Here is a 22,689-nt window from a genome sequence, read left to right as displayed (position 1 = left end):
CTAGAGAAGACATTATCAATATCCGCAAACATATCAATAGAGTGGAGTTCAAGAAGCATGTACCTCAGTAATTTGATGAGATCCAGAAATTCACCATGAAGGAGATAGCAGCAAGACAATACACTCAAACAAGGCAGTCTGGGCCAAAGAAAACAGGAACGCGTCCTACTTAAATGTATATGGATGTCCAGAAAGCTCTAAATGTTATTTTTCTTAGTGTACTTGTCACCTTAAAAATAATTCAGTCAGCATGAATGGTTTGTTTATTAATAATAAAGCCATGTAACAAAAATTTTCATTTTTTCCATGAGTTGTGAAATTCCATAAAAGACAGTAATTAAGGAGGGAATGACTCTTCCCTAATATTGTTTAACTACTGCTAAATAACTGAATTATAAATGTACTAAATATAAATACACATATTCAGCATTCCTTAACTCATGTAATACTAAAAGGTACCGAGAAAATGCACATAGACTAAATCAAATACTAAACTGAGAAGGTATATTTTCATAATATCTTGCTGTTGTTTAAACTGTAGAATTACCACCTATCCAGATCAGAAGTTAAACATTTTGAGTAAATATCATTTGACTATCATATTTTTTTTTCATGTGTAAGTGGCATTATTCTGGAATTTCTTGTTCAAGGGCTACTTTACATCTAATTTTATTATCAGAATTATGGTAGTCTTTTAGCATGAGTGAACAACTTTTCCATAGGATTTTCTGTTCCTTCAGAGGGTAGCCTGTACAACTATCTGGTCCTACATGACTTTTTTAAAAAATGTTTTTTTCCAATTAGTTCTTTTCATTTACTCTCAAATTTTAATCATTTAAGATGTTTTCCTAGAAAATAAACTTAATTTTCTATTATAAAAATTGTGTCTAGTAGTTTACATATATTTACATGACCTTTAAAAATTCCTCTAAACATAACAGTTATATCACATTTCTCCTTTCCTATAATGTGGAGGCACTGTAAAAGTCTAGTAAATAAGCTTTCTTCAAAGAAACATTTTGATTTAAAATACAAAACCTTTTGTTTTAGGGACTTCTCTGGTGGTCCAGTGCCTAAGACTCCATGTTCCCAATACAGGGGCCCTGGGTTCCATTCCTGGTCAGGGGACTGGATCCCACATGCCACAACAAGACCAAGTGTGATGATAAGGAAGCTGTGGTACATATACACCATGGAATATTACTCAGCCATTAAAAAGAATTCATTTGAATCAGTTCTAATGAGATGGATGAAACTGAAGCCCATTATACAGAGTGAAGTAAGCCAGAAAGATAAAGACCAATACAGTATACTAACACATATATATGGAATTTAAAAAGATGGTAATGATAACACTATATGCAAAACAGAAAAGGAGGTACAGATGTACAGAACAGACTTTTAGACTCCGTGGGAGAAGGCGAGGGTGGGATGTTCAGAGAGAACAGCATTGAAACAAGTATACTACCAAGGGTGAAACACATCACCAGCCCAGGCTGGATGCATGAGACAAGTGCTCAGGGCTGGTGCACTGGGAAGACTCAGAGGAATGGGATGGAGAGGGAGGCGGGAGCGGGGGATCGGGATGGGGAACACATGTAAATCCATGGCTGATTCATGTCAATGTATGGCAAAAACCACTACAATATTGTAAAGTAATTAGCCTCCAACTAATAAAAATAAATGGAAAAAGGAAAAGACCAAGTGCAGCCAAATAAAAAAATTAAATAAATATACATTTTAAAATAAAATATATAACATTCAGTTTTAAAATAAAAAACCTTTGTTCTTTATTCCATGATTTTGGCATTATTTTCATTAAACATTTTCATCAGTTTACTCGGAGGCATTTGCTCTTATTCTAGCTTGAGTAATCATCATTTAACTTGACAAATATTTGGACCCAACAATACGACAGGAACTGTTCTAAGAGCTAGAGATACAGTGGTGAAAAGAAATAAACTGCCCTCAATCTTCTTGGTTTTATACATAAAGCAATTTCCATTGAGAAGTCTATGGTTACATTCCTAAGATTTTTATTTATAGGAGTTTCATTATCATTCACATCCAAATAGCCATAATTTCACTTTTGATTTACTTATTAATCTGAGAATTGTTTATATATGTAGTACTCAACTTCTAAGAGGTCAGAATTCATTCCACTATTTTCTAATTTTCAAAATTTAACTGTGGTGATAAAATGGATAATGACACTTGGTTTTAGAAATTTGTTAGAAACAAATCATTTCCAAATGCCTTAAAAAAATACTGAGCACTCAACAACCCCATTCACTAAACCATAATGCTTTCTTTATAGTATGAGTTTATGCAGCAAATGAAATTAATACTGAATCAAAGCTTGTTTTGCTTCATTAGATTTTACTGGTTTATCTTCAGAATTAAAATTCTGCTCTTCAATAAGACATACATACAAATGGCACATTTGTCTGTAATTATTATACTCTTAAGGTTTTCTTCTCATAGAAATAGTCTAATACTAGTCTTAAAGATGGTCATTAAGTCATTTAAATCATCAAACTCATTTAACCCTTACAATCTAATAAGTAAGCAAACGGACACAGAAATAAGTTGTTGCCCCAAAAATTAGGAGGTAAAAGGCACCAGAACTAAGACATGCCAAATAAGTTGTATGACATAGCTCAAGGCTTTTCCAGATTAATTTCAAGACAAATTTGCCTTTGGTATGATTCGGGGAAGTGCAACAAGATTTAAGTAGTAATGCAAAGTTTCCCTACATGATTTGGGCTTTAAGTCTATGCAGCATAAAATGATGTGGAGAATCTTTTAAGAATCATTCAAAAGGATTCACACTATCATCTCATTTGTATGGCTTTACCCTGATAGCCTATAATTGATGACTACTCAATAAATGTTTTCCTCTATTAATATACACTGCATTAGGAATTTTTTCTAATTCCTTTTGTTGAGTGTGTTGTATGCTCTGAAAAGATCTTCCAATATTATTTACATTACAGGCATTCTCAAAAAAAGGAATTAACTGAAGTCAATTAACAATTAACATGAATAAAGATTTTTCCTACATTTTTATATCACAAGATTTCACAAGAGTGAAATAAAGTGAGAGCCTGGAGAAAATGCCATCTCAAAATCTTTATGCTCACAGGATTTCTCAAAAGTGTAAATATTCTGGTATTGAGCAAAGTCACAGTCATGACCAGTGGTGTTCCCATAATCTCTCCATTGATAGAGATTCTCATCATTGTGAATTTTCTGTTCAGCAAAATACGAATGGTGACTAAAAATCTGGCCACTTTCCTTACATTTATAGGGTTCTGCATCATTATGAATTTTGCTATGTTCACAGTGTTAGCTGTAAACCCCAGATAAAAGATTTCCCACAGACTTTACATACATAAGGTTCCTCACAGTATGTATTCTCTGATGTCATGTAAGTTCTGAATTCCAGAGAAAGGCTTTACCACACTCTTCACATTCATATGATCTATTTCCAGTATGGATTTTCTGATGTCGATTAAGTTCTGAACCACGAAAAAAAGTCTTTCCACATTCCTTACATTCATAGTTTCTCTCACCGGTATGAATTTTCTAATGTTGCGTAAACTCTGAACCATGAAGAAAGGTCTTTCCACATTCCCTATATTCATAGGGTTTCCTTTCATTATGAATTTTCTCATGTTGAGCAAGGTATGAGGCCCATAAAAAAGTCTTCCCACATTGCTTACATTCATGAGACTTCCTACCAGTATGAATTCGCTGATGTTGGGTCAGGTGTGAACTCCAGATATAGGCTTTCCCACATTTCTCACATTCAAAGGGTTTCCTACCAACATGAACGTTCTGATATTGAGCAAGATTTGAACCACGAATAAAGGCCTTTCCACATTCTTTACATTCACGAGATTTCTCACCGGTATGAATTCTCTGATGTTTAATTAAGTGTGAGCCACGAGTAAAAGCTTTCCCACACTCCTCACATTCATAAGGTTTTTCACCTTTGTGAATTCTCTGATGTTTAGTAAGATGTGATCGCTGACTAAAGGCCTTTCCACATTCATTACATTCATAGTGTTTTTCACCAGTATGAATTCTCTGATGTTTAATAAGGTCTGAGCCACAACTAAAGGCCTTCCCACATTTCTTACATTCATATTTCTCACCAGTATGAATATGCTTATGGACACTAAACTGTGAATGAAATTTAAGGGCCTTCCCACATTCTTTATATTTAAAAGGTTTTTCACCAGTATGAATTCTATGACTGTTAAGACTTGAACACAAACTGAAAGTCTTCCCACATTCTTTACAGTCGTATGTTTTCTTAGAAGTATAAATTGTCTGATATTGAGTAAGTTCTGAATCAATATAAAAGGTCTTCTCACATTTCTTATCTTCACAAAATTTTTCACCAGTGTGAATTAACTGATGTTGAATACAGTCTGAGTTAGAACAAAAGGCTTTCCTACAATCTTTAAATTCATTCAGTTTCTTTCCTGTATTAAATCTCTGATGAAAAATAAATAAATAAATAAATAAGTAAATCTCTGATGAAGATTAAAAGCTGTGTGCTGGTTAAAAGCGGGACTTTTTTTTACAATTGAGTATAACTTGCTTCAAACATTCCTCCTGATTTTCCTGTTGTCTTTCAAACTGACCTTTGCTTTGCTAATCACCTCTAAAACACAAACATTCAGGGCTATGTTTTTTACAAATTTCCATTATTTCCCATTGAGATACTTCTGTATCAAAAATGCCATTTTTTGGTGATAACTTCTTGGTCTGACACCTGGATTGTATGTCTGAAAGATAAGAAGATAAATTCATACTGTTTTTCTGTTCAGAAAGAATTAAGGTTTTCAATGTAGATATAGGAATAAATCCTAAAATAAACAGAGCATATGAAATGTGAATAGCTTAACAAATCCATACATTTTGGACAATTTTTAAAAAGGGAAATAAATAAATAGAAATTTAAAAGAACTAAAAAAGCCAAGGCAGGTGATTAGATATACAATCAGGTCAAATTCATCTGAGGAGTTCAACAATAAAAAAAGATTGTTCAGGTACTATACCAATCATGAGATATCAATTTAAAGACTTAAGACTATTTTACCCAGTATGGTATAATCAACATTTAGCACATTAGGCATTAAAAAAATAATTCTGTTAAAAAATATATATACTGCAGGTCAAAGAAGGGCAAAGGGAACCAAAGGATGGAGTAAAGGATAATACCAAAAAAATCAGGAACCAGGAAGTACAACTGGGATGATGTGATAACAAAGTACTGATAATACATCTCATTGTCTAATCCCTTTCATCTCTACTGAAATGAGTGCACATAATTCTATATCACTTTCTGTACAGGTAAAAGCAAACAAAAGCATTTCTATGCTAGTTCAGAGAAATGGAAAATCATACCTACTTACTCATTTGTCTTTGCACATTTAAATACTTTGCCTTGCTCATTTTCACCACTGGGCTTAGCCAAGTCATTTGTCAGATGATCCCAAACAAGGTGTTTTTGTTTATTTCTTGAGTTTATAGCAATGCTGTTCCATTTGATTTTATGCTTCAAGCTCTTTCCCAGATGACCTTTACCAAACCTCCATGGGATATCAAACTTACTGGTAAAATATTTTAGAAGAACAAAGCAAAAAAATACTACAACTACTACTATGTGAATACGCTGAAGGGCTTATCCAATTTCTATTATTGAAATTGTACTGGTATTAGCATTTGGCTTTGTTGTTGTTCAGTATCAAAATCATATCAGACTCTTTGCAACTCCATGTGTTAGTTGCTCAGTCGTGTCCGATTCCCTGAGACCCCATGGACAGTAGCAATCCAGGCTCCTCTGTACTCCACTATCTCCTGGAGTTTGCTCAAATTTATGTCCATTAAGTTGATGATGCTATCCAACCATCTCATCCTCTGCTGCCCCCTTCTTCTTTTGCCTTCAATCTCTGCCAGCATCATGGTCATTTGACTTAAGAGACTGATAGAACATATAACATCTTTCAAGACTAAAGTAATAAGAGATTGGTATCTAGGGTTGGTCTACAGGGGGCGTCCTAAACATCTCACACACTGACTTATAACTCAAGGACCATAATCTAGGTATGTGGGTAAAAGAGAGGCAGACCTACACAGGAACTACAGATCAGTTTCAAATTATCCCAGTGACCAAGGAGGGCAATGGATTGAGATAACAACAAAAATGTTTCAGAACTTTGTAGCATACAGAGTTCTCTATAAAGGAAGATAACCTATTCATTAGTTTCATATTTTGCAGATAAGTTTAACACAAAATTAAAATAACTATACAACATGAATGCAGAAACTATAGAAACAACAGAGAGCAGAAACAGATCTGTAGGAATTCTAGATATTGGAGTTATGAGACAGAGTTTAAAAATAACTATGTTCGATTAAAGATCTAAATGTAAGACCAGAAACTATAAAACTCCTAGAGGAGAACATAGGCAAAACACTCTCCGACATAAGTCACAGCAAGATCTTCTATGACCCACCTCCCAGAATATTGGAAATAAAAGCAAAAATAAACAAATGGGACCTAATGAAAATTAAAAGCTTTTGCACAACAAAGGAAACTATAAGTAAGGTGAAAAGACAGCCCTCAGATTGGGAGAAAATAATAGCAAATGAGGAAACAGACAAAGGATTAATCTCAAAAATATACAAGCAACTCCTGAAGCTCAATTCCAGAAAAATAAATGACCCAATCAAAAAATGGGCCAAAGAACTAAACAGACATTTCTCCAAAGAAGACATACAGATGGCTAACAAACACATGAAAAGATGCTCAACATCACTCATTATTAGAGAAATGCAAATCAAAACCACAATGAGGTACCATTACACGCCAGTCAGGATGGCTGCTATCCAAAAGTCTACAAGCAATAAATGCTGGAGAGGGTGTGGAGAAAAGGGAACCCTCTTACACTGTTGGTGGGAATGCAAACTAGTACAGCCACTATGGAAAACAGTGTGGAGATTTCTTAAAAAACTGGAAATAGAACTGCCATATGACCCAGCAATACCACTTCTGGGCATACACACTGAGGAATCCAGATCTGAAAGAGACACGTGCACCCCAGTGTTCATCGCAGCACTGTTTATAATAGCCAGGACATGGAAGCAACCTAGATGCCCATCAGCAGACGAATGGATAAGGAAGCTGTGGTACATATACACCATGGAATATTACTCAGCCGTTAAAAAGAATTCATTTGAATCAGTTCTAATGAGATGGATGAAACTGGAGCCCATTATACAGAGTGAAGCAAGCCAGAAAGATAAAGAACATTACAGTATACTAAAACATATATATGGAATTTAGAAAGATGGTAACGATAACCCTATATGCAAAACAGAAAAAGAGACACAGAAGTACAGAACAGACTTTTGAACTCTGTGGGAGAAGGTGAGGGTGAGATGTTTCGAAAGAACAGCATATATATTATCTATAGTGAAACAGATCACCAGCCCAGGTGGGATGCATGAGTCAAGTGCTCGGGCCTGGTGGGCTGGGAAGACCCAGAGGAATCGGGTGGAGAGGGAGGTGGGAGGGGGGATTGGGATGGGGAATACGTGTAACTCTATGGCTGATTCATATCAATGTATGACAAAACCCACTGAAAAATTTTTTTTAAAAATTAAAAAAAAAAAAACAAAAAAAACTATGTTAGAGCTTCCTTGGTGGTCCAGCAGTTAAGAAACCGCCTGTCAATGCAAGAGACACAGGTTCAATCCCTGATCCAGGAAGATCCCACATGCCGCAGAGCAACTAAGTCCACGCACCTCAACTACTGAGCCTGTGCTGTAGAGCCCGGGAATTGCAACGATTAGTTCACAAGCCACAACTGCTGAAGCCTGCACCCTAGAGCCTGTGACTCACAATAAGAGAAGCCACTACAATGAGGAGCCTGTGCACCACAACAAAGAGTAGACCCTGCTCACTACAACTAGTAAAAAGTCCATGCAGCAACAAAGATTCAGCACAGCCAAAAATAAATTAATTAATTAATTAAATTTAAAGAAACACATCAATATAGGTTCAGAAATTTAGAAGTGTTAGACACTCAGGCATGTCTGACTCTTTGTGACTCCATGGACTACAGCCCACCAGCTCCTCTGTCCATGGAATTCTCCAGGCAAGAATACTAGAGTGGGTTGCTATTCCCTTCTCTGGGGGAACCTTCCCAACCCACAGATTGAAACTGGGTCTTCTGCATTGCAGGCAGATTCTTTACCAAATGAGCCACAACATGACTCCAAAAAGGAATTAAATTTCCTTCCTTGATATTTCAAATAAAAAGGAAGCTTCAAGAGAAAATTATTTCAATCTGATGCTTACCCATAATAGAAAATTCACCAATTACCATCCTCTTGCCAAATATAACCCTTGCTTCCTTTTGACAGGCACGACTGGCTTTTTATGACACTGTATTCTCTGCTTATTGTCTTTCATTAGCCCTAACCTCTCTCTTGCCATTTCCTCTTCACTGTAACCAGAAACCATAACAAAGCAGCCTATGAGGCCCTCTCTTAATATAGAGACTGCTTTGCAGAAGTTAATGAAATTGTTCCAGTCGCAGAAAAGAATACCACATTTCTTAATTGATTATAGATTCTTTGTTAACCCTTCTTAACCTAAAATGAAATTAGAAAAATTAATAAATGTTACTTAAAATAAAGAATTAATTAATGAAGGAAATGCAACAGCAAGCAAAAACTATGCAAAATAAGAGAAATTCAAGAGGTAACAGGTAAAATGAAAAATAGAGTTGAAGTATTTTTTTAGTGAATGAAGAAATTTACAAATATCTAAACAGGGGGAAAAAAGAGAAATGGGAAGAAACTGACCCTAAACCATTGACACTGGAGAAAAACAAGGGCATCTACCTTTCTGTAACATGAAGGAAAAATGAGAGCACTGAAATGGAGTAGCATTTGGAGGTGAAGAGAAGATTCATTTGGAACTTCACATGGAAAAGGTTACTTTTATTTCTAGGTTTCAGGCCTTTATCCACAGGTTTTTGGCCTCTGAGGAGGAAACTCTAGACCAATATTACAGAGATGCTGCTGCTTCACTAAACTTCTGGGCTGTTATCTGCAGTGATGGCCTCCTTGTTCAGCCCTCACTCACCTGGGCAAGTCTCATCCTTCAAAGCCATCCAGGGCTCTCTTTCCTTCTCCAATAAAGAGAATACTTCTGGATGATAAAAGCAAAGTCCTGGTCAGAAAATAAGAAATAGGAAATTACCAACTGGTAAGGGTTTTCTAAGTCCTTAGTTACTAGGTAGGGCAAGAAAAAGGAATAAACGAAGGGGAAGATGGAGGTTCCCAAAGATGATGACTTATTGCCAAATGTACAAAGCACACACCATTTCCCCAGAAATAGATCAGAAATCCCGTGAGACACTTGAAAGACAATCCGAAAATTCACAATGTAGAAATCAGGGATCTCTGGGGTGAAATTCTGAAGCTTACCCAGTGAGACCAGGTTGCTGTAGTTCTCCAGTATCACATCACTGTACAGATGCCTCTGTTCTAAGTCCAGGCACTCCCATTCCTCGTGAGAGAAATCTACAGCTACATCACTGAACATCAGCTGTTGAAATGACAAACCCAAACATCAATGGTGAAGTAAATCTTTTAGATAGGCAGGGAAAAGATGGAAAAGGGCACTGTAGGAAGAGGGATACACATTCAGCAAAAACTGGAGTTGGCTGCCTCTAGGGTAGCAGGGGAAACAACAGGGAAATTAGTGTCCCTGAAGCCAAGTGTCTATATGCTCTTAAAATCTCCTGCTGTCAGTCACAACAATGTTAAGACCTTCCTATAACAAACACCAAGACAGACAACTGGATGGCAGCCCAGAAAATCAAGTATCATATGAGTTCTTTGTTGATACCACCAAGAGGCTACACCAGCCTGGAATACTTAACTCCAGATTTATTGTATGAGAGAAGTGTTGTTTTTCTTTTTCTTTCACCTTCTTTTATTTGAATTTTCTATTAGTTGAATTTGAAAGGATTCTTAAGAGATATACTCCCTAACTGAATTCCATCTTCTGTGGCGAATGTATAAAATTTCTAGGCTATCAGCTAAGTAGCTGACTATCTGCACTTCTTCCTAATGATATTAACCTGTCACTGGTTTCTTGGCAAGATCCCACATCTCTTTGAACTCAATCTCTTCTTATATCCTTTATCTAAAAGCATGACAAAGTGCCACTACTAAAACGAATACCAACTAACACTGACTCTCATCTTTCCTAAATTGAAACACCCCATCATACAGGGTAAATAAAAGCTTTCATATAGTGTGTCCTTTTTAGTCACTCAATTCCACTTTGATGAACCACAGTTGCTGTCTTTTAACATTTTCTTTTATATTGGAGTACAGTCAATTAACCATGTTGTGATAGTTTCAGGTACACAGCAGAATGACTCAGGAGCCACAGTTTGATCTTTAAAAGTCTCTACTATTCCCTTTAAGGGAATATATTTCTCTTCCTTCAGTGCTCTGTCAAAATATTAGGACACAAGAGGTTTATTGGTTGGAGGCTAATTACTTTACAATATTGTAGTGGGTTCTGTCATACATTGACATGAATCAGCCATGGAGTTACATGTATTCCCCATCCCGATCCCCCCTCCCCCCTCCCTCTCCACCCGATTCCTCTGGGTCTTCCCAGTGCACCAGGCCCGAGCACTTGTCTCATGCATCCTACCTGGGCTGGTGATCTGTTTCACTATAGATAATATACATGTTTCAATGCTGTTCTTTTGAAACATCCCATCCTCGCCTTCTCCCACAGAGTCTAAAAGTCTGTTCTGTACATCTGTGTCTCTTTTTCTGTTTTGCATATAGGGTTATCGTTACCATCTTTCTAAATTCCATATATATGTTTTAGTATACTGTAATGTTCTTTATCTTTCTGGCTTGCTCCACTCTGTATAATGGGCTCCAGTTTCATCCATCTCACTAGAACTGATTCAAATGAATTCTTTTTAACGGCTGAGTAATATTCCTAGATGCTGATGGGCATCTAGGTTGTTTCCATGTCCTGGCTATTATAAACAGTGCTGCGATGAACACTGGGGTGCACGGGTCTCTTTCAGGTCTGGTTTCCTCGGTGTGTATGCCCAGAAGTGGGATTGCTGGGTCATATGGCAGTTCTATTTCCAGTTTTTTAAGAAATCTCCACACTGTTCTCCATAGCGGCTGTACTAGTTTGCATTCCCACCAACAGTGTAAGAGGGTTCCCTTTTCTCCACACCCTCTCCAGCATTTATGGCTTGTAGACTTTTGGATAGCAGCCATCCTGACTGGCATGTGATTCATGTTGGAGAGTGTTGTGCCTATGTTCTCCTCCAGGAGTTTTATAGTTTCTGTTCTTACATTTAGATCTTTAATCCATTTTGAGTTTATTTTTGTATATGGTGTTAGAAAGTGTTTTAGTTTCATTCTTTTACAAGTGGTCACAAGAGGTATTGAATGCCATGTTGGAGAGAAGAGGGACATACAGAGAAAGCACTAAACTATTTCACAAATATCACTTACCATACTGAATAGTGAGTCAGGTAAGCAGTTTAAGGATAAGGAACAAAAATATTTACATGATGTAATATAAACGGTTATCTTACTATAATTGTGTGTGCATGCTAAGTCACTTCAGTCATGTCCGATCCCATGGACTGTAGTTCGCCAGGCTCCTCTGTCTATGGAAATCTCCAGGCAAGGATACTGGAGTGGGTAGCCATTCCCATCTTCAGGGATCTTCCTGACCCAGGGATCGAACCTGGGTCTCCTGCATTGCAGGCAGATTCTTTACCATCTGAGTCAGCAGGGAAGCCCTATATTATTACTAAAAATAGTCAAATTTTTGAAGAGAAGCAATTCCAACTCACATGGACCATAACTTAAAATTCCAAGAGTCACTCAGCCTTCTGGATTCCTCATGTTGAAGCAGTCTTGAGAAAGTGGAGCTAGAGGGAAGGAATCCTAAGAGGTCAGGCTTTCCTTGGAGCTTTCAAATGGACTAAGAATACCATTTTATTCCCTGAAGGAAGGTCAGAGGGAATCTGCAGAAATTCTGGCCCTATCCAAAACTCAAGAGACTAAACTACAGCAGGATGAAGTTTCAGTCCAATCAGTTATGCTAAATCATGACATGGATCAGAATATTCAGAATATGAGATAAGGCCATTCTGACTTGCTCTGAATAGACCCTTTAACAAAAAGGACCCCAAGTTAGACATCCGCTGGGGGAATTCTCCCATCTGGGAGCCCCGAGCATCTGCCCAGGGCCATCCTGTGTACTTCCTGTTTGACAGTGGCCTCTCATCTCCCCCAGGTCCAACCAGAGTATATAAAACGTACTGACTCATTTTCATCTAAAGCACTCTCATGACAAAACTAAGGGCAACGATAAACAAAATGAAAAGACAACCTACAGAATGGGAAAAAAACACCTGCAAACAATGCAATCAACATGGGATTGATCTCTAAAATATATAAACAGCTCAATATCAAAAAAACAAAAACCCAGTCGAAAAATGGGTAGAGGATCTAAACAAACGTTTTCCCAAAGAAGACATAAGAAATATTCATTCTTATGAGGAGTAGACCATGCTGAAGGAGAGTTTCTGTGAGCAGAAATGCTATGAAAAGGAGGTGATTAATGGTGGAGGTAGTAAAAAGAGGCATGGAGATGACAGAAGGATTCAAGGTGGAAAAATTCAAAATACACAGGCTGTATTCTTTTATTTTTTAATCAGCTTTACTGATATAAAATCCATATACCCTACAATTAATGCATTTAAAGTAAGCAGTTCAGTGGTTTTTTTTTCTTTTTTTAGCAAATTAACATATGTGTAACCACCGCAAGTCAATTTCAGAATATTTTCATCACCTCAAAAAGAAATCCTGTATCCTTCAGCTGTTACATTAATTTATCTTTGGATGTTCAAATAACCTTGCATATGTGGGATGTATTCCACTCAGTCATGTTGTATAATTCATTTTATACATTGCTGAACTTGGTTTATTAATATTTTGTTGAGAATTTTTGTATCATATTTATACAAGATAGGCTTTGCTTGGCTTTGGAATCAGGGTAATACTAGCTTCATTGAATTGGGACCTTGATGATATTTTTTAATTTCAGCAAAGAAGACACTGAGGAACTCAGAGCTGACAGCAAGAATCTTCCTGAACCAGGTTAGGTCGTGAACAAAAAAGAAGGCCTGACTCTTCAGAGGCGCTAGCTTTTAAAGAAACTCTCCTACGCAGAAACAGAGGAAGGAACTCTTGAGCAGAACCTTTGCCCCATTTTCCTTTTCGTAGGAAAGTGCCAGTGACACATATACCAAAAAAATTAATAAATAAATAACATTGCAAAAACAAAATTAGAAACACCGTGTCCAAAAATACAGTTAGATAAAAGTTTGAAGAGTGCCCCAATTCCCCATGTATAAAGAAAACTCACTAAAAATTTCAGAGAAGATTAAAATTATTACCCAACATTTCAATATGAATTTTAAGAATTTATGGTACAATCACAGCTCAGAAGCAAAACTACATGCACAAATGGTACAATGATTTCAGGAAAGAGAAGGAAGTGATAGGTAGACCACATATAAAAGCTAGTAGAATTCAAGAATGAAAAAGAATATAGGCAAAACCACTTCAGACATGAAGAATAAACTACAAAGAGCACAACACATGGAAAAAAAAGTAAGTGTCCATCAACAGATGAATAGATAAAGAAGATGTGGTACATACATATATACAATGGAATACTACCCAGCCAGGATAGTATGAAAAATGCTATTTGCAAAGACATGGAGGGACCTAGACATTACCATACTACGTGAAGTAAGCCAGAAATAGAAAGACAAATACTATATGGTATCACTTATATGTGGAATCTAAAATATGACACAAAAGAATGTATCTAACAAAACAGAAACAGACTCACAGACATAAAGAACAGACTTGTAGTTGCCAAAGGGGGTGTGGGGGAGGGTAGGAGAGAATTGGGAGTTTGGGATTAGCAGATGAAAACTATTATATATATAGGATGGAGTAACAAGGACCTACTGCATAGCACAGGGAACTATATTCAATATCTGATGATAAACCATAATGGGAAAGAATGTGAAAAAAATATGTGTATAACTGAGTCACTCTGCTGTACAGCAGAAATAAACACAACACTGGAAATCAACTACACTTTAATCAAATTAATTAAAAAAAAAGAAGTGATTCAACTCGCAACTAAGCAGAGCCTCTAGAGATGAAATACAAATCAAAAGAGAGAATTAAGATTTCTTAACAGGGTACAGAGAGCACAAACCACAAAGGGAAAAAATTAATTCAGATTATATATTTTTCAGACTACATTTTAAAAAGTAATTTCTCAGAAAAGGAGTGAAAATGGACTGGGAGATATTATTTGCAATACACACAGCTGATGAAGATTCATATCCAAACTACAGAACTCTAAATAAAGAACTCCTAAGAATCAACAGTAAAAAGGCAGACAAGCTCCCCAAAACGTGAACAGACACTCTGCAAAGGAAGGCCAAAGGACTTAAACAGGCATTTGCCAAAGGAAGATATCCTTTGGGAAGGATATGGTCAAGAGGCATTAAAACAAAAGCACTCCACTTCATTAGTCATAAATTAAGAAAACCACAGCGCAATACCACTGCATATATATCCACCATATTGGCAAAAATTTTAGTCTGACAATACCACATGTTAATGAGAAAGTGAAGCAACTGAAACTTGCATAAACTGTTGATTGGAGTACTGATTTTGTGCATTTTGGAAAATGGATTATATCTGCTTAAGTAGATTCACATACCCTATGATCCAGCAAGTTTCTCTAGAAATAGACCTAAGAAACAAATACATATGAATATAAAATGACAAGTGGAAGAATGCTCCTAACATCATTATTCATGAAAGTCCAAATCTGGAAACAGGCCAAATGTCAACCAACTGTATATCAACTGTTGAATGGACAAATATAGTTGGTATATTCATGCGATGGAATACCAGTGCATTTAGCAAGGCAAACAGTAAGCTAAATTTACATAAAACAATATGGATGAATCTCACAAACATAATGTTGAACAAAGAAGTCAACACAAAATGCTATATACTGTATGACTCCACATATACATATGTTCAAAAACAGACAAAACTGATGTATGGTGGTTACTTTGGGGAATCTACTGACTGAACAGGAGCACAACAGGGGCTTCTGTAATGCAGGAAATGGTTTATTTCTTGATCTGGGTGCTTATTACATGGGTGTTTCCTTTGTGGTGATTCAAGGTGTACTGTTTTGATTTTATTGGTTGTTTGCATCATTGTGTATACACTTGCCTATATATATGATAAACTTGAATAAAAGATCTATTTTATAAACTATGAAGAAATATATACAAGGCAAATGAAAACAAACAAAATAACCAAGGGCTATGATCTTGACGATGCTAAAATACTAAAGTTTACAATTCACAATAAACACATAATAATTATGAATATCTATATATCAACTAACAGTGGAACTTTCATAAAGCAGAAGTTACAGGCTGATGCAAGATAAAATTTCACTGATAATTAATTTCATTGATAAGTCATATTAAAATGAATTTTAATATATTTTTCTCAATTTAAGATAAAAAAAAGATAAATCAAGTGCAAAACAAATACCTATAGACTGACCATATATTAGATCACAAAGACGAATTCATTAAATTTCAATATCATAATGCAGCAAAACAGTACATTACAAGAGGGGGCCTATGTGCTTTACCTAAAGTCCTAAATTTTATCAATAAGTGGTGAGTTTCCCTCATGACACATGGCTCAAACACTTCCATGATGCTGAGTCTAAGAAACTATACCACAATATTAGTTTTCAACTACTGAGTACCAAACAATCATAAATGCAGTGGCTTAAAACAATAAAACTTTAATTACCTTACAGTTAGATAGAAGTCTGCCATGGTTCTCACTTGGCTAAGAAAGAGCAAGGTGTTGGCAAGGCTGTGTTCCTTTCTGCAGGCTTTCAGTTCAGTTCAGTTCAGTTACTCAGTTGTGTCCAACTCTTTGCGACCCCACGAATCGCTTTAGGTGAGAATTAATTTCCTTAGGTTTTCCAGTTCCTAGAGGCCACCCTAGGTAGCATATTAAAAAGCAAAGACATTACTTTCCCAACAAAGGTCCGTCTGATCAAGGCTATGGTTTTTTCCAGTGGTCATGTATGGATGTGAGAGTTGGACTGTGAAGAAAGCTGAGCACCAAAAAATTGATGCTTTTGAACTGTGGTGTTGGAGAAGACTCTTGAGAGTCCCTTGGACTGCAAGGAGATCCAACCAGTCCATCCGAAAGGAGATCATTGGAAGGACTGATGCTGAAGCTGAAACTCCAGTACTTTGGCCACCTCATGCGAAGAGTTAACTCATTGGAAAAGACCCTGATGCTGGGAGGGATTGGGGGCAGGAGGAGAAGGGGATGACAGAGGATGAGATGGCTGGATAGCATCACCGACTCGATGGGCATGAGTCTGAGTAAACTCCGGGAGTTGGTGATGGACAGTGAGGCCTGGCATGCTGTGATTCATGGGATCACAAAGAGTCGGACACGACTGAGCGACTGAGCTGAAGTGAACTGAACTGAGAGGCCACCAACACTCCTGGGTTTGAGGCTAACTTCCTTGATCTAACCAGCAACTTTGTATCTCTCCGACCATTCTTCTGTGATCACATCTCCCTGCAACTCTAAACTCAGTTGGAAAAAGTCCACTGACTTTAGGGATCCAAGTGATTAGTTTGGGCCCAAAGGGATAGTCTAGGATAATCTCCCCACTTCAAAATCCTTAATTTAATCCCACTTGCAAAGTTCCTTTTGCCTTGTAATTAACATATTCATAGGTGCCCAGGTTCTGGCCAGGCACATTACAGGGACGTCTTTGCAGGGACATTATTCTGTCTACTCCAACCATTCTTAAATGTTTTATGCTCGACTTCCCTCTTTTCAAGGGAATACTCAAAAGTCCACCTCATTCTACCACAATACTACCTCTCCAACACAGCTGTGAATCCAATCAGAATAAGCATCAGTATCCCCTGTACCCCTGTTTATGCCCATCATATTGTAATAAGCCCTAGGGTCGTTGGTGATCTCTCTTTACAGATACTGTATTCCCCATCAGTTAGACATCACATTTTCTCATCCTTCAATTCCTGAGACTTTCTAGTTGCCCTCTGGAATTCAGAGTAACAAACCCCTCTTTTATCTTCAACCACTTCCCCGAACAATCCTTTCACCTTTCTGGGTCTAACAGAAACTTGGCTTTCTCCAGAGGACTCCTGTAGCCCTCTCAATGTTTTCCCCGCCCCGCAACAGCCTCTTGCCACTGGGTCTTTAAGTGGGGCAGGTGTCCTCCTTGCTCTTATTACTTTCAGACTTTCTCCCTTCCTCCTCCACAAAACCTCTACCTTTGAATTTCATGCCAAGAGACCATATATAACTCCCATAACAGTCATACTGTTGCTGACATCTACCAAGTACAGGGTATTTCTTTCCTTTTGTTTTTTCAAAACTTGAGCTCATGGCTTACCCTGTACAATGCTATTTGTTCAGTTGCTAAGTTGCGATTTGTTGTTCAGTGGACTCTTTGGCCACCCCAGGGCCTGCAGCCCGCCAGGCTCTTCTGTCCAAGGGATTTTTCAGGCTAGAATACTGAAGTGTGTTACCATTTTCTTCTCCAGGGGATCTTCCCAACCCAGGGATCCAATTGTGTCTCTTGTTTACCACTGAGCTACACAGGGGAGCCCATAGGCTACTACCCTTCTTTTATTCTTGCAATTTCAGGACACCTACAGATGAGCCTGGCTTACTCCTTACCGGTATAACCACTTTTCCTTCTCTCATGGCTCGTTTCTGCTATCATATTGATAGGTTGTTATTTCTCCCTCCCCAGCTGCTGCTTATTTCTTTGCTCATATTTACAGAAAAACTCTTCGAATATGTGGTCTACAGTTTCCCATTCCTCTCGCCTCATTTTACCTTATCCTACTCCAATCCAAGCAGCCCTACAGAAACTACTCCCCACACCTTCACGAAAGACTGTGAAGGTTACTAACCGCACGCAATGTTGAATTCCTTGTCTCTGGCCCCACAACTGCTGCCACATTTACCACCTTTACACACACGTTCACGACTTGGTGACAGTCACAATCATACACGTGCACAGCCATATCTAAAAGGTCCATTACAATCACATACAGCTCTCGTCCCCATTGCAATATACACACGCACACACACACACATCCCTCCACGGTTCCCACAACTTGCTCCTGCACCAATTTCACACAAGCACCCAAGGTTCGCGGCCAGGATCCCTCGCGCGCGCGGATACACACACGCAACTCCCCCACCATCGTCCCTCCCACAACCCATCGCTGGTAAAGCCTAGAACTATGAAAACTTTAGCCCCTCACTGCCCTCCCCCGCGGCCTGGGCCTCTCAGGGTTCACTCCGCTCCCGGGTCTTAGACTCACCCGACTTTGAGATTCCCTCAATCTGTGGATGTTCCTCAGGGACTCGCGGGCGATCCCTTCTATGGTCCTGAACCGGCGAGTGTGCGGACAGAATGTTGCCTCGGGTACGGTGGCCACTGGGAAATGTGGTCTGCAGCCTGGACAACCTTTTAAAAGCCCAGAGGTCTCTTCGCTCGGCAGAGACCATCGGCCTCACACCGCCTCATATCTGTGGCAAAGCGTCAACCAGTTCCATGCCGCGTCTAGAACGCAAGTTTCAACTGAGGACTCCACGCCTCTCTTCGTCCACAAAACTGATGCTCCTCTGTGGGAACTAGGACAAGAAGCCCACGCGATCTTTCGACGGAAAGTAGCCGTGAACGCGATGCCCCCTGGGAAATGTAGTCCAGAGCTGTGTAAATACCTCTGGAAGGAGGGTGTAATTCTCATCACAAACTCACCTCCTGGGCATCTGACACATTGGTTGGCAGAAATGTCCTGAGTCTCGGTCTGGACGGGTGTACACTTATCCCACAAGCCCTGGCTTGAGGGTTGGATGAAGGGGAGGATTTATGGGGCACCAGTGGGGCGAGGGGGGAGGAATGTCCCCTGTCTGAGAAGCCATGGGAGCACCTCCTCCAGTATCCTTCACAACAGCAAATTGTTCCAATTACCTTGTTCCAATTACCCTTAAAGTGGCTTAAATTAATTTTCATGGTTACATTAGTATTTCATAAATGTTATTCATGTCTGAGCTATTATTTTTGCTGAAGTTAATACTTGCCAGCTGTTTTTCACTTGCTTCCTTTCTTATGTGATTATCATTTATTTTTTTATTTTTAATTGGAAGATAATTCCTTCACAATGTTGTTGGTTTGTGCTGTACAACGTGAATCAGTCATAAGTATGCATGTGTCCCCTCCCTCTTGAACTGTGCTTATGATTTAGATGTATGTCTAAACTTTCTGATGGAGGAGTAATTCTTTCCATATTTTCAAAATCATCAGTAATCTTTAAATATTTTAATTGTGAAATGGGAAATACCTGAAGAAAAGTGCATAGAATGTGTAAGTTCAGGGTAACACCATACAAGAGGAGAATCTTGGTATGTTGGTACCTTGTTGTTACCTCAAGAAGAAATGCCCACCCCCTGTGATCATTTCTGACCCCAAGACACCAACTGGCCACTATCTTGTTAATATAATAACATCTTGATTTCTCACTTATCTATCTTTGAAATTTACATAAATACAATCAAACCGTATGAATTTGCTTAGTTGTTAAAACTCCTAACTAGATTAACTCAAAACTCCACACTAAAGGCTTTGCAGAAGGAAATATATGCCAATTCAGGTATAAAAATTATTTTCCTCCGTTTCTATGGTGTTGCCAGACTCCAAGATCAACCCTCCCTCCAAGGTTCAAGGATTCACTGGGAGAACTCATAGCAAAACAATACAAAGCAAAATCAGCAAAAAGAAAAGGTGCACTGGGCAAACTTCAGGAAAAACCAGCCCCATGTTTCCAAAGATCCTTTTCCCAGTGGAGTCACAAAAGCCATTAATTCCCCAGGAACAAGCTGTGACAGTACATGTGAAATGGTAACAACCGGGGGAGCTCGTTAGAAACTCAGTATCTAGTATTTTCATTGGGGCCTGACTGCATAGGCAGGCTCTGCCTGGCACCTTCCAGAATTTCAGACTCTCAGAAGGAAAGCAAGTATTTAGCATAAATTATATTGTTTGAACAAACACTGTAGACATAGTGAGCCATTCTTATCAATTAGGATAATGGGAATCTTCTCAAAATTTTTAAGTTCTAGTTGTAAATCAAGAGCCAAACTTCAACCAGGCCTTTAAAGGATAAGTTGTCTCAGCTCTGCTATGTTACCCTTTTTCTGCATACTACTGTCCTAAACAAATGGCTTTCAACAACATCAAAAAAATTACAAAGTATGTAAAAAGCCAAGAAAAATCAAGACATTCCCAAAACACAAGGCAAAAATCGGGAATACTTCAGGTGTTCTTAGATTGTTGCTTCTTAACTTCAGTCTCTGCCTCTTTCCTCATATGGCCTTCTTCTATGTCTTCTCATCTTCTGTTTATTGTAAGTGTATTTAAATCACATCCAGATAATCCAGGATAATCTCACCTAGAGATCCTTATCTTAATTACATCTGTAAAGACCCCCTTTTTTCCCCCAAATAAGGTCACATTCACAGGTCTTGGGAGTTAGGATGTGGACATATCTCTAGGATGCCACCACTTAATCCCAAACAACCTGTTACTATATTAGTTTTATCTTAATAGATTTCCATAGAATTCTCATCTTGCCTTAGTGATCTCAGAGGTTTAGCAGAGCAAAGACCAATGACCTACCCACTAAAACTTGTTCATTCTAGTTTTATCTCAATAAATGACAATTCTGGGTTCTTGATCTAAAAATACAGGGGTTGGCCTAGGTTCCTCTTTTTCTCTCATTTCCCTGATCAAATCTATTACCCAATCCATTTAGCTCTATCTTCAAAATGTATCTAGAATCCAATTAGTTCTCATAACTACCACTGCTATCACCCTAGACCAAGTCACCATTATCTCTTACCTGGATTATTCCACCAGCCCATTGACTAGTTTCCCTTCTTCTTTTTTTGTCCCCCTACACCCTATTCTCTACTCAGCACTCCAAATGATTTCTTTTAAATATAAGATCATGCCACTCTTCTGTTCAAAACCCACTATTGCTTTTACATCTCACTAAGACTAACCAAACTTCATAAAATATTCTCCATAATCAGTCTTCTCATTAGCTGTTCACCTCATTTACTACTCTCCACTTTGTCACACTGTCCTAGTTGCTTCTCACTGAATATACCAGGCTTATGGCTTGTTGCTGTTGTTCATCACTCAGTCGTGTCCGACTCTTTGCAATCCCATGAACAGCAGCCTGTCAGCCTTCCCTGTCTTTCACTCTCTCCCGAAGTTTGCTCAAATTTGTGTCCATTTAGAGGCTTATGGCTAACCCACAGCATTTTTGTTTAGTTGTGTTCTCTGCATACAGTGCTCTTTATCTTCAAATGTCACTACTTCTGTTTTTGATCAAATATCTCCATTTGAAGAGGAAATGAGGCTGAGGATTCAGATTTTTCCACTATCTCAGCCACCCATACAGTGACCCACAATCATGTGATCTCTCTCTCTCTCTCACACACACACACACACACACACAAGCCCACAATATGACCCTCTATCCTCACAAAACCACTCATAGTCTTGATCCTACCTCTCCCTCACCGCACGCAGTCTCTCTTTCATTCAACTAACCCCTAAATGTAGTCACACTTGCTATCTCATCATGGTCTCACACTGGGACCCTCCTTTGCCCACTCTCTCATGTGACTGGACTTGTGAATTTCTCCCCTTTAAACTCCCGAGGCTGCTTTGGTCCCAGACACTCATGTTCCACATTCGGGTTCTCTCTTCTGGCTCCCCAGCACGTTCCTCAGCAGCTTGCCTCAAGGGAATCTGAGCGCTCCCAGATCAAAGCGTAACCCTGAGCAGCCTCCCGTGCGTTTAGCTGAGGCCAGGCCCCGCCTCAGAGCCTAGGGAACTCAGTTTACCTTGGCCGAGTCCGTCCCGCCGTTGGCGAAGTCCTGGACTACATTTCCCGGGATGCCGTGGGGCTCACTATGTTGCAGGGTGAGCGCCAAAACCTGCGAGAGCCGCAACAGAAACTTGAGGCTGGGCTGTGTCAAAGAAAAGTTGCACCAAACAAGTTAAACACATAAGGAAAACGTTATTAAAGACTATTGCAATAGGGAAGAGAGATTTACCTCAACTTGGTATATAACAGTCGCTGGGAGTTTATAGCCAGTGGGCAGGGTGATGGAGTCAGTGGAGTCAGCTTGACTAAAGTTTGCTCATGGAATCCTTGTCAGCTGAGACTCGCGGAAGCCTCAGGTGCGCTGCCAGGTCCAGTTCCTCGCCACGGGGGACTCAGGATGAATTGGAGATAGCTTTTAGCAGCTTCTTTCTCGCCCTCGCGCGCTCTCTCTCTCTCTCTCTGTCTCTCTCTCTCTCTCGCTCTCTCTCTCTCT

At 38.7% G+C, this 22,689-nt stretch overlaps 1 protein-coding gene across 1 annotated transcript; it reads right to left on the bottom strand.

Annotated features, from left to right (window-relative positions):
• Window positions 1-1,770: 1,770 nt before the first annotated feature.
• Window positions 1,771-22,663, bottom strand: ZNF790 (zinc finger protein 790). The gene is given in 10 exon segments (XM_065926003.1): window positions 1,771-3,345; window positions 3,347-3,408; window positions 3,411-4,514; window positions 4,553-4,583; window positions 4,585-4,799; window positions 9,173-9,259; window positions 9,517-9,640; window positions 18,618-18,988; window positions 22,213-22,338; window positions 22,426-22,663. Coding segments are annotated over 7 exon segments (1,881 nt in total). The 5' UTR covers window positions 9,635-9,640; window positions 18,618-18,988; window positions 22,213-22,338; window positions 22,426-22,663; the 3' UTR covers window positions 1,771-3,081.
• Window positions 22,664-22,689: the final 26 nt, after the last annotated feature.

This window comes from Muntiacus reevesi, chromosome 2 (assembly GCF_963930625.1).
Source record: "Muntiacus reevesi chromosome 2, mMunRee1.1, whole genome shotgun sequence".
Taxonomy (NCBI): domain Eukaryota; kingdom Metazoa; phylum Chordata; class Mammalia; order Artiodactyla; family Cervidae; genus Muntiacus; species Muntiacus reevesi.
Note: the sequence above shows the minus strand (reverse complement) of the source record. Positions and strands in the feature narration are given on the sequence as shown.